The following is a 13,380-nucleotide window of genomic DNA, read 5'->3' as shown; positions in this document are numbered from 1 at the left end:
GTATTCTTGGACTCACGTTGGCCCTTTATGCATTTTTGAAATATGACTCATGTGAAATGTCAAAATGCTCTGTAACATGCTTCTAACTCATGTATAAACTAACATGAAGTATTCAAGGATATATCATCATGCTCGGTTTGCAAAATAGCAATTTCTATACATTTCATTCAACAAGTATGCTCCTATTCTCATTGATCAAGTAACACAATTTAATCATGCTTTCATAATAAATCATATTCTCAAAGGATCATGCTTCTTTACTCAATAAAAACATTATTTGATCACATAATCAACAATTTCTCAAACACAGAGAATTTAGCAAAATATGCATTGTGTAACATTTCTTCACAAAATCCTTATTAACATACATGTTTTTAATCCAAATTCCACGAAACCAAAGCCAAAACGTGCGTTGAGACGATCCCGAAGAGCCGAGCCATAAGGGCCCGTAACACTCGATCCGAAACGACATGTAGCTGAACCACAAGGGCCCGACCACTACACGAGCAAACACCAACGGAGCACTCAACACAAAACTTTAGCATTTCTACACATTTTTATCTTTATAACAATGAATTCACAGAGTCAAAAAGAGATTGGGAAATCATGGGGTTATACACTTTGTAGATCAAGAGTTCTTGGTAAACTCTTTTCTAGGGATACATAATATTTCCCAAAATATACAATGTTACTAACTAAGTACTTTTAGGAAAATAAAAGAATAAGTTCCAAATATCTTTGTGATCAAATATATATATATATATATATATATATATATATATATATATATATATATATCATACATAGTTATATATGTATATATTCTCAAATTCAAGTATAACATTCCCCAAAAACATATATAATTCTTGAAATAGAGCTTTCTTGGCAAATCATAGCTTTTGGTAGATCAAAATCCTTTTCAACATATTTATGATTTTCTTAGGAAAATACTTTTGTATATAAATACTCTTTCAAGTCCAAATAATAGAATAAATACTCCAAGATAATTATTTAAACGTTGAAGTAGCTCAAGTGGAAGGAATTTTAATTAATAATCAAGAGGTTAGGGATTCAAATCCCTCTTTAAACAATTTTCTAGAGTATAACGTGGCATGAAATCAATCCCAGTGTGCTGGCTACTCTTAGTAACGGCTCTCTCGTAGAGATCCGTTACTAAGCCATGTAGCCGGCGGGCCTGCGGATCCACTACTAGGTCCATTCAGTAACAACGTGCTGTATGTTCCAGAGCTGAGGAAGCTCTCTGTTGAACAAGCATGGCTTTCGCATGGTGTTCCAGTCAGACAAGGTTGTTTTGTCTAAGTTAGGAATGTTTGTAGGCAAAGGTTATGTAACTGATGGGCTTTTTAAGCTCAATGTAATGCCTATTATCATGAATAAGAGCAAAGTTACTTCCGTTTACTTGCTTGAGTCTTCCAATTTGTGGCATGGTAGACTAGGTCACGTTAATTATAATTCTATACGTAGATTAATTAACATGGACCATATTCCTAATTTTCAAATTAACACAAATAACAAGTGTGAAATTTGTGTTGAGGCAAAATTAACGAAAGTACCTTTCAAATCGGTTGAAAGGGAAACTGAACCACTAGAATTAATCCATAGTGATTTGTGCGATTTTAGATCGATACAAACGAGAGGTGGTAATAAATATTTTATCACGTTTATCAACGATAGCACACGTTATTGCTATGTGTATTTGCTTAAAAGCAAAGACGAATCCTTGGAAAAATTCATTCTTTATAAGAATGAAGTTGAAAACCAACTTAATTGTAAGATTAAGAAAGTTAAAAGCGATCGAGGTGGTGAGTACGAAGCACCTATTGGTGACTTCTGTGCGAGTGTAGGTATAATACACGAGCGTACTGCACCTTACTCACCTCAATCGAACGGTGTTGCCGAACGAAAGAATCGTACATTGAAAGATATGATGAATGCGATGCTTATAAGTTCGGGCCTACCTCAAGACGCGTGGGGCGAGGCTATTTTGACAAGTAATTACCTTTTAAATAAGGTACCCCACAAGAAGCTTGATAAGACTCCTTATGAGCTGTGGAACGGTAGGAAACCTTCCTACCAGTACCTGAAAGTGTGGGGGTGTCTTGCCAAAGTTTTGGTGCCAACACCTAAGAAAGTAAAGATAGGTCCTAAGACGGTGGACTGTATCTTTATTGGTTATGCACATAATAGTAGTGCTTATCGGTTCTTAGTACACGAGTCCCATAATCCGGACGTACACGAGAACACGATAATAGAATCAAGGAATACATCTTTCTTTGAAAATGTATTTCCTTGTAGGTCCAACGAGGGACCGAGTTCGTCAAAACGAACGTTTGACGAAGCTATGGATAATGATAGTGGGGAATCCGAGAGAGAACCCGAGCTCGAGCCGAGACGCAGTAAGCGGGCGAGAGTTGGAAAACCATTTGGTCCTGATTTTCTAACTTACTTGTTGGAGTACGATTCGAGTACTCTAACTTGTTTATTAGAAAATGAACCCGATTTTCTATCTTGTTTGATAGAAAACGAGCCTCGAACGTACGAAGAAGCCGTGACTTCTACAGAAGGACCAATGTGGAAAGAGGCTATTAAAAGTGAAGTGGATTCTATTTTACAGAATCACACTTGGGAACTTGTTGATCTTCCTCCGGGTAGTAAACCCTTAGGATCCAAGTGGGTCTTTAAAAGGAAGATGAAACCCGATGGTTCCATCGAGAAGTATAAGGCTAGGCTTGTAATCAAGGGTTACAGGCAACGCGAGGGCCTTGATTACTTCGACACGTATTCTCCCGTGACGAGAATAAATTCCATTAGGATGATACTTGCTATAGCCGCGCTACGGAATTTGGAAGTTCATCAAATGGATGTTAAAACCGCTTTCCTAAATGGCGAGTTAGATGAGGAAATCTATATGGAACAACCCGAAGGGTTCGTGGTTCCGGGCCAAGAAAGGAAAGTGTGTAAGTTGGTTAAATCGCTATATGGTTTAAAACAAGCGCCTAAGCAATGGCACGAGAAGTTTGACCATGCGATGTTAACTAATGGGTTTAAAATAAACGAAAGTGACAAATGTGTCTACGTTAAGGAAAAGATAGACGGTTATGTCATTCTTTGTTTATACGTAGATGACATGCTCATCGTTGGTAGTAACGATCGGATGATCAAGTCTACCAAAAACATGTTAAATGCGAGATTTGACATGAAGGATATGGGTTTGGCTGATTTAATCCTCGGGATTAGAATCATTAGAAGACCTGATGGTCTGGTGTTAAGCCAATCACATTATATTGATAAAATCCTTGAAAAATTTAACAAGGATAACCATCAAGGGATTAAGACGCCATTAGATCGAAGCGTTCATCTAACCAAGAACCACGGGGAGTGTATTTCTCAAGTAGAATATGCTCGGGTTATTGGTAGTTTGATGTATCTAATGAGCTGCACTAGGCCGGATATTGCCTTTGCGGTTAGTAAACTCAGTAGATATACGAGTAACCCCGGTGCCATGCACTGGACGGCAATAGTGAAGGTTCTGAAATACTTAGGGTATACTCGAGACCTTGGACTGCACTATGGGAGATATCCTGCTGTACTTGAAGGGTATAGCGACGCTAGCTGGATATCCGATATTAAGGACTCCAAGTCCACAAGTGGCTACGTGTTTACACTAGCCGGTGCAGCCGTTGCATGGAAATCCTCTAAACAGACCGTGATAGCTAGATCCACGATGGAATCTGAGCTGATAGCCTTAGACAAATGTTGTGAAGAGGCTGAATGGCTACGCCATTTTTTAGAGGATATTCCTAATTGGGAAAGACCTGTACCTCCAATGTGTGTGCATTGCGATAGTCAAGCTGCAATTGGACGAGTACAGAACCATATGTATAATGGTAAGTCTAGACATGTGCGTCGTAGATATAATACCATTAGACAACTTCTCACAACTGGCGTTGTCTCGATTGACTACGTAAAGTCAGAAGACAATATAGCGGATCCGCTAACCAAAGGGTTATGTAGAGTAGCTGTGGAGAAGTTGAGACGAGGAATGGGTCTAAAGCCCTTGGTATAAGTTCTATAGTGGACACCCAACCTAGCTGGCACCTAGGTTCAATGGGACAACTAAATTATGGAACGGAGCGTGTCACTGTGGGGGTCTCGGATTCCCTACCACTCCTCGTTAGAAACAGTGGCTCCCGCACAAGGTTAGCATGTTAAATGCTTTAGTGATTCGAATGTCGGTTGACATATGTGAGTATGCGGGATACTCGGGAAAGAATCACCTATGTGAGAGAGAAGTGAGGGTCTCTTCAAAGGAGAATTGACGGGCACAATTCTTCACAAACTCTTGCAGAACCAGGAATGGTGACCCACGACCAAAATGGGCACAATCATGAGAACAAAGCATGGTTGGGAGGTTCCTGTGTGAGATATGTCATCGTCTACACAAACGGCAGTCGGTTCAAAGACATCACGTTCTACCGTACAGTTAGTAGAGTAAATGTATCTTCACGAGGGAAGGTTCAAAGGGTGTGACCCTACCTATCCTATGCAGGGATCGACCGTTGAACACAGTTGTTTCCATTTTAAAACTACCCCGAAAATCAATTTTCATTCATGTGGGGGATTGTTGGAAAAATTAGCTTAAAATGGCATAAAATGGCATATTAAGTGGCTATTTCGTGGTACAATTATCAGTGGGGTCCACTTCCGATTTGGGTCGGGTCAAAGTGGATTCGGGTTCTTCGTAATGAGACGAAGAGATTGATATATTGTACGCTCAAAACGGATAATGGGTGAATGAGATATTGATTCTCAAAGTAGACCCATTTAAGTTGGGAAATGAAGGGAAAATGTAGGACTTTGTCCCACATTGGTTTGGAAACAAGATTTGCCCCCCTTATATACATGAGCTCTTTTCAAGCTTGTAGAATTGTATAGCATAGAGGCTCTCTCGCGCGGGGGGGGGGGGGGGTGCAAATTAAAATCCAACTAGAGGACATCAAAAAGGCTTGAAATCAAGCCCGAGCTCGCGTGCGCCGGCACCTGCGGGCACGAATGTCGTCCGGAAATGGGCTGGCCTTGCGGGCTATTTTCCATCTGATATAGTCACTTGGTTCGGCCAGAACCGAACCGAACCGAGAGCACCCACTCTCGTGCGGGCACGAATGTCGTCCGGAAATGGGCTGGCCTTGCGGGCTATTTTCCATCTGATATAGTCACTTGGTTCGGCCAGAACCGAACCGAACCGAGAGCACCCACTCTCGTGTGTAGCACGAGAGGTTGTGGTGCACCGAGAGCACAACTCTCGTGCATCTGTGACCACGAGAGTAGTGCACTCTCGGGTTGCACCACGGTGCACACGAGAGATGTAGTCTCGTGTTGACTGGTCCATGTGCTCTCGTGTGAACCTGAAACCCGAAAGTGCAGAAGATTAAACTCATCTGTTACGGAATTAATACTTTTTTAATTCCAATTTTTAAATTCTGAGTTTAATCCTACTTAGTGGTGACCGTTACAGGTGTTACACAATTGGTTTTAACACCAATTTAATGGCCATGTTGAATGCTATCACTCCAACATCCCTATATAAAGAGAGGTAGAAGCAGTAGCATTTTACACAGTACAAAAACGAAAGGAATTCCAGTAGCTTTCAGCTTCCCAAAACTCTGCGTCTACTCTCTTCTTTACCAACTAGTGTTCTCTACTTTGCTTTGTTTGCCGGGTTCCTTGTTTAGGTGCTTAAACAAGGAATCGTAGCACGTTTTATCCTGGGAAACCTAGGCTACAACGCTCCTAGCACTTGTGGGAGGTAGCAAATAAGGTTTTAAGGAAAAGAACCGTGTGTTCAAACTCGTGCTAAACCTATACCCAAACACTCAACCTTTTCCTTCCCAATTTTCTGTTTTCCCATATAATATTAATCTTTCCGTAGGATTATTATTATTTTGGGATTTTCCACCTAATTACCCAACATAATGGGTAGAAAAAATGGCGGTCAAATTTTTTAATCAAATGAATGGCTCAGATTGATCAGATTTTAATTTTTCATTGAGATTTCCTAATTTATCCTTAATGAATATGATTATCCGTTAACTTTTCCGTTAAATATTATCTTTTCCGTTAATTTCTGTTAGTTCACCGTTAACTTGCTCAATGATTTCAATAAGAAAGGTCTTGGGTTCGAACCCCATTCGAATCAAAGTTGGCATAATTAATACTCTATTTTACTCTTATTAAATTAAAATAATAATTCAGTAGCTACAACAAAAAATAATACATATGCATTTCTTTAATTTAGAATTATGTGTCTACAATGCCTTTTTTTTTAAAAAAAAATATTCATTATCAATAAATTAAATAAGAGAAATAATTTCATTACTTATATTGTCTTTATTTTTCTCCAATATAAAAATTCTTTACATTCAAAATTCAAATTCATTAATTGGTTATATTCGCTACATTGTCCCTACAATGTCTTTATTAAAAAAATTTATTCATTATCAATTAATTAATTAAGAGAAATAATTTCATTAGTATATTGTCTTTATTTTTCTCCAATGTAAAAATTGTTTACATTCAAATTCATCAATTGATTATATTCACTACATTGTCTATTATCTTTTTTGTGCACTGTTTTTTAATTAAATATCAATGTTATAATACAAAATAATGCTATATATTTATTTACCAAGTATTTTATTAATACCATGAAAAAATTTAAAAAATTTAAATTAATAAAGCCAACCATATTAACTTGAGGGATTTGTTGACAAAGAGAGTATTTAAATCACACAACAAATTAAAGTGAGAAACTATCTCGCAATGTCCTTGTTTGACAATCAGCAGTTAGCGGATTTGACCAGCGAATTATATCAACCGTTGGTAAACAGATATTTGAAAAAATTAGTTGTTTAAATTAACATTTAAAATGACCTATGGGTATAATAATAATAATAATAATAATAATAATAATAATAATAATAATAATAATAATAATAATAATAATAATAATAATTATTATTATTATTATTATTATTATTATTATTATTATTATTATTATTATTATTATTATTATTATTATTATTATTATTATTATTATTATTGTTGTTGTTGTTGTTTTAATAATATTTTTTAAAAAAATATAGATGTTTTTTGGGAAAATTATTCTAAAAATCGCTAAGTGAGAAATATTGTAAATTGCAATGTTTGTATATTCAGTGATTTGGAACAAATTATTGCTTCAAACTGTTGAATTACCAAAACACTTTTTTAGCATTTTGATCTTTGGGTTACATCATATTTTACCAATCGTCCAATATCTTTGGGTTACATTATAATTAAAATTTTTAAATTTTTGCTACATCTAAATTTCTTAAATTAGGAACTTCTTTATCTATAATAATTTATTCAACAATAATGGTTGAACTAAATGAACACTGAGCAAAACACCTAAAGGACCGGTACCGTTGAGTCATTCATTGATCTTGTATATATGCGGGCATTCATTAAATATATCAGAACCCTTTGCAACAAAAATACTTGGTTACTATTTAAAAAAGTTTAGTAATAATTATAATGAATTTCCTATATTACATTGTATTCATATACTATGAATTACATATTTAAATAAACAATTTAGACATTAAATGTTTTCCAAAAAAAAAAATAGACATTAAATTACTTATGTTGAACTTCTCATATATAATCTTACATTGATATACTTTCAAATATTTATTTAATTATAAACATTGGGTAGAAAAAATGACTATCAAATTATTAAATCAAATGAATAGTTCAGATTGTTCATATTTTTATTTTTCCTTGAGATTTCCTAATTTATCCTTAATTATATGATTATTCGATCCGTTAACTTTTCCATTAAGTACTGTTAATTCACCGTAGTCTAATTCTAATATTAAAGTCTAATATAGAATTATAACTACAACATTAATTTAATTCTAATATTAAAGTCTTAATAGAACTCTAACTACAAATCCGGCAAATTGTGTTGTGAGCACGTGCCCACCTTGCAAGGTGGGCATGGTTCCATATCCATAATTTCTATACAGCAGATTCATAATTTCTATACTGTAGATTCATAAAATTTATACTTTAGATTCCAATTGTTGAACTCTCTGTTTTCACAAATCAAAGAACTATATGTTCATAATTGATAATTATACAGTTTAGAAATTAGAAATTTACAGTATAAAAATTATGAATCTACAGTACAGATATTATGAATCTGCAGTATAGAAATTATGAATTACTGTATAAAAATTATGAATCTACGGTATAGAAATTATGGATCTACAATATAGAAATTATGAATCTACAGTATATAAATTATGGATATGGAATCGTGCCCACCTTGCAAGGTAGGCACGTGCTCACAGCATAACGCTCCTACTGTCGGAATCTCCACAAACAATATTAGTATATATTTAATATTTTATGCTTTAATTTTTATTTGCTCTCCCTTATATTCTGTATTTGGTTTCAACCATACCCATACAATTATTTTATTGACAATTATAATCAATCTTGACTATATCATCTTGCATTTGTAAACTTAGAATTACCAATTTAAATAAGCAAATTCAACATTCAATTATCTATGCATAAACAATTCCAATATAAACTTGCCTTGATATACTTTAAAATACTTATTTAAGAAAAACATTGGGCATTATCTCAATCGCGCAATGCGCGTAAAAAACTAGTATATATATATATATATATATATATATATATATATATATATATAAATGAGGTTTTGGAGGACCCGTTGGGACTATGTCCTTTTGGAGTAAAAGAGAAAGTAACTGACATTGCGATCCAACAGATTTATCATGTATCACGGTGTATTTCCACGTTACGAGGTTGGAGACTGCCCGCTAGGCTTGGAATCCTGGTTAGGGGTGTGCACATTAAAAGTACGATACCTGATTCCACAGAGAAAGTAAGCAAGAAAGAAAGATAAAGAACCAAGAGAGTGGTTCTGTGGGCGAGTTGAGTATGTGGCCGGATAGATTGCCGAGCTGGTTAGGTCCATTCACGATTCGTGAAGACCTACCTCCTCACGAGTTAGAGGTTTCGTAGTCACGGATGTGGCGAATGCACGAGATTGCACCGTACGCTAGGGTTTCACTGCGGCGGAGTACCTGCCTCGCACAAGAAGAGAAACGAGAAGTATGAGAAAGTTTGAGCAAGAAAGAAATTGAGTCAAGAGACTCAAGAGAAAGAAAGCGAGTCATTGTGACTCTAAGAAACCTCCACAAAAAAGTATTCTATTTACAAATGAGTGTATAAGTATGCTTATAGTATTGCACGAGATTGCATAATGAGAATGTTTGCACGTGATTGCATTCGAGAATAGTATTGCACGAGATTGCATTTGAGTATAGTATTGCACTAGATTGCATAATGATAATGATTAACCGAGAATGTATATTGAGCATGATTGCTTAGTTGCATTTTGATGTCTTTTATATTTAGTTTGCAAGATGAGAACTTGATAGCATGAAGATGATTTCGTATTGATTGATAGTATGCAATTGCTTGTTAGCATGAGTTCGTTATGATGAGTTTTTTTATGAGAAATATGTGTTGGAATATTCATGTTGATGAGGTTTTTGTATTTGAAGCATGCCTGTTGATATTATAGGTTGCGAGCATATAGAAAGTCTGTGATGTATCTAAAGTTGTCTAAGTGTTGAGATTGTTTGATTGAGTTGGTGAACAAATGTTTTCCCAAAGTGTATACTGTAGTACTTTACAGGGTTGAGTGTGGTTATACTTAGCTTTGTGTTAATGAGTGTTTTTCTATTTGTCTACTTGTTGTTGTGCAAAACCCCTTTCAGGTGGGCCCAGCATTTGAGAGATGATCGAGTTAGACTAGCTTAGTAGATCTAGTAGTTTAAACTCTTATTATTATTATGATGTTTATTTTGATGGATTGTAGACTTATGATGTTCAAGTTTGATGTTAGACATCGGGGTGTTTTTTTTCCCCCCCAAATGACTTTAAGTTAAGTAATTCGAATGTTAGTTTGCTTTAATGTTTTAGTCTCATCCTAAGCTTGTGCAATCATCGTGGAAAGGTGGTTGTGGCGGTGACATTCCCACTAGTTTGTTATTTAAGTTTGTTTGTCCGCTGCTTAGTTTATCTTGATTTTGGTTTTAGAACTGTAATTAAGTTTAAGAAAAGTGAGGTGTTACACGGCATGCCTGCGGTCATGTTCTCTGTAGTCCGAGTGCTACGCAACCGACTCCCAAGCTCTCTCTGAGTGCTCTCCTTGCGGCTTCCTTCTGCTTTAGAAGATTCTGCTTGTAACGTCAATTGCCAAACCCGGTTGAGAAAATTGCTTATTCCATGTGTAAAGTATGTTTTGAAAAATAGAAAAGCCATGCTGCCCAAAATATTCACGTGCTTTAACCATTGATGGTCGCGTATGCTCAATTCACGTATTCTATTTCACACTTTATTAATTTTCCTTGCTTCGAAGCTCCATGTATTCATCCATGTACATCCGTTGCACGTATATGTACAGACTTCCACAATTTTCCCTTTTCTCCAATTGCTTCCGTGTGCGAAATTGGCGCGTGCATGATAATTTCCCATATATGAAGGCGTATAGAAAAAGGACAATTTAGAGCTGCCTACCAGCTGCGAGTCAGAGAGGGCACCTTCTGTAATTCTTCCAGGATTACCGTGCAAGCCCCATATTTTCCATATTTAAACACCTAAATCTTCCTCTGTAACCCCAAGTTGCTGGTTCACTCTGCTCATCAAACTTTCTTTGTTGATGAAACCTCCTACTTTCCTCTTTTGTGAAGTCGAAATTCCTTCAAATCAAGTGTGCACCTATTTGGTGAATCCAAGTTTGTTAGTTAAGTGGTTGTTTTGTTTAGCCTTGTTGTTATCCTTGAAAAGTGAAAGTTAAAAGTTGAAAATTGAGAGTTATGTGAAAGTTGTTAATGTGATAAGTATAGGAGTTATGTTTGTATCCTGTTGGTGTGCTTTTGTTGTGTGTAAAGTGTTAGAATGAGACAAGCGTTAGTGATTAAGTGTAGTTCCTGTAGCATCGTAATGACGCCAAGAAGCAACGTTTGGATCCGAAGCATTCATGGAGTGGATCTTCCCTTCGTCGAAGGCACATCAGATCCAAGGAAGCACGCAAAGCCAAAGTAAGAGAAAAGCTAGCGAAGACTACGTGACGCAAGTAGAGAAGAAGTCAAGACTTAGCCATTATGATCAAGTCAAGAGCTTTCAAAGGAACCATGGCACGGTGGATAGCAATGATATCCCAAGTCAAGACCCAAGTGTAACAAGGAAGAACAAGACTGAAGGGAGACACTATCATTGCAAGAAGTGCGGGAAGGATCACCCATGAACCAACTGTAGTGGGAACCCGATAAGGTGCTTCAAATGTGGAAAGGTTGGACATCCAGCCTATGAGTGCTACGCAAATCAGAAAGGGAACGCCTTAGGTCAAGGACCTGATGAGAATTAAGAATCGAATTAAGTAAGAAAAGAGCAAGTTAGGGTACATTATTGTATAATGTACATCATTTTTGTACTGAATGTACATTATTTTACAGTATACAAAATATGGTTCACACAATAATGATTGCCAGATATCGGGCCCTAGTTTTGTTACTCTGACTTTGGCCCAATTGATGTTGTCTATCACTTAACCCAGCCCAATAACAATATGGGCTTACTTAATAACGAAGCAAATCCCATTTTCACCGCGCTCTCACGTTTCCACGTCTTGTACTGTTGTACAATTGATATTATCATGTGGGGTCCACGATTTAGACTTTACCTAATCCATTTTGTTGATGCGTATATACATAATACATGTGTCCTCTTCTACCATCCGCTTCACACCTCCACGCTCGCGTCACTAGACCGTCATGGCCACCGCAGGCGCTCGACCTCCGGCGAAATCCTACGATGTAGACGTCACCGTCGTCTCCGCCAAGCACCTGAAGAACGTCAACTGGCGTCACGGCGATCTCAAGCCTTACGTCATCCTCTGGATTGACCCCGACCGCCGTCTCGCCACTAAATCGGACGATTCCGGCTCGACCAAACCCGTCTGGAACGAGCGTTTCGTCGTCCCTCTCACGCTGCCGCCGCAGGAATCGCTGCTCGCCGTCGAGATCTTCCACTCCGTCCCCTCCGAAACCCCCAAGCCGCTGGTAGGTACGCTTCGGATTCCGCTCAAGGACCTGGTCGTCGACTCGGGCGATTCAACTCAACTGAAAGCTTTCCAGCTCCGCCGCCCCTCCGGTCGTCCTCAGGGTAAGATCCGACTCAAAATCGCCGTCCGGAAGATCCAGGAATACCAAATTCCTCCTCCGGCTAGCTACTATTACTCATCCGCACCTCCGCCGCCGGCTACACGCGACTACGGAGCATACAATCCCGCTCCATACAGCTCACACGCGCCTCCACTACCTCTAACTACCTCACCGCCGCCGCCTCTCCCTCCGCACACTTATCCCTACGGCGGATACGGTGATCCGTACTCCAACTGCTACCCCTGTTACTACTCCCAACCACCGCCGCCGCCTCCACGGCCCTGGCAATCCACCGCGCCAGGACCGAGCGCCCCAGTGGATTATGCACAGTATGATCACAAACGCAGCGGGAAGATGGGAGCGGGAGCTGGATTGGCTGCCGGAGCTGTGGCCGGAGCCCTAGGAGGACTAGCATTGGACGGAGGTATAAAATATGAAGAGGAAAAGATTGCAGAGAGCACAGAGAGTGAAATTGCTGCAAGGGATGATTACGGTAAATACCAGCATTCAAAGTAATTAATTCCTTACTCGATTATCATCAATGTTGTGTGCCCAGAAATCTGCATGATTGTATATTAGTATCCCTCAAGAAAAATGTAACTATGAATAATCCATTGCAATGGAATCTAGCTTGCTCCTGTCTTGAGTACGTTAAAGAATCTTCAATTTCATTGTGCACATTTTAGAGTGAACAGAGTATTGTTTGCAGTGAGTTAACAGAAGTTTGGTGACTAAGTTTGAGTGAATTCTTTTTTAGTTGAAGAATGAAAATTTAATTAAAGGCTCCAATAAAAAGGTTTAAATTTATCCCAATAGAATAAAATCTTTATCTCATTAATCCTCGCTAAGAGTATGGATATAAATTATTGAGTTCTTCATATCTATGTCGTGATTTTGAGTAAAAATAATCCACAATTTCTAAGTGCTCTCCAAACCCCAACTCGATACAGTATTTAGGATGATGTAAATGGCTCAGTAGACATGTCAAATGTTGGTGCGCATAAAAGATTTGTCTATTTTGAATGTAATTCTCACATTGTCATTGTCGAGG

General features: G+C 37.7%; 1 protein-coding gene across 1 annotated transcript in view; it reads left to right on the top strand.

The window, feature by feature from the left end:
- The window catches only part of LOC109185709, a 43,902-nt gene extending 30,786 nt beyond the window's left edge, over positions 1-13,116 (top strand). The window contains exon 2 of the mRNA XM_019335660.1: positions 12,704-13,116. Within this exon, the coding sequence (XP_019191205.1) occupies positions 12,704-12,845 (142 nt within the window). The 3' untranslated portion in view covers positions 12,846-13,116. The remainder of the gene's footprint in view (positions 1-12,703) is intronic.
- Positions 13,117-13,380: the final 264 nt, after the last annotated feature.

Source organism: Ipomoea nil, unplaced genomic scaffold, assembly GCF_001879475.1.
Source record: "Ipomoea nil cultivar Tokyo-kokei standard unplaced genomic scaffold, Asagao_1.1 scaffold1339, whole genome shotgun sequence".
Classification (NCBI taxonomy): domain Eukaryota; kingdom Viridiplantae; phylum Streptophyta; class Magnoliopsida; order Solanales; family Convolvulaceae; genus Ipomoea; species Ipomoea nil.
Note: the sequence above shows the minus strand (reverse complement) of the source record. Positions and strands in the feature narration are given on the sequence as shown.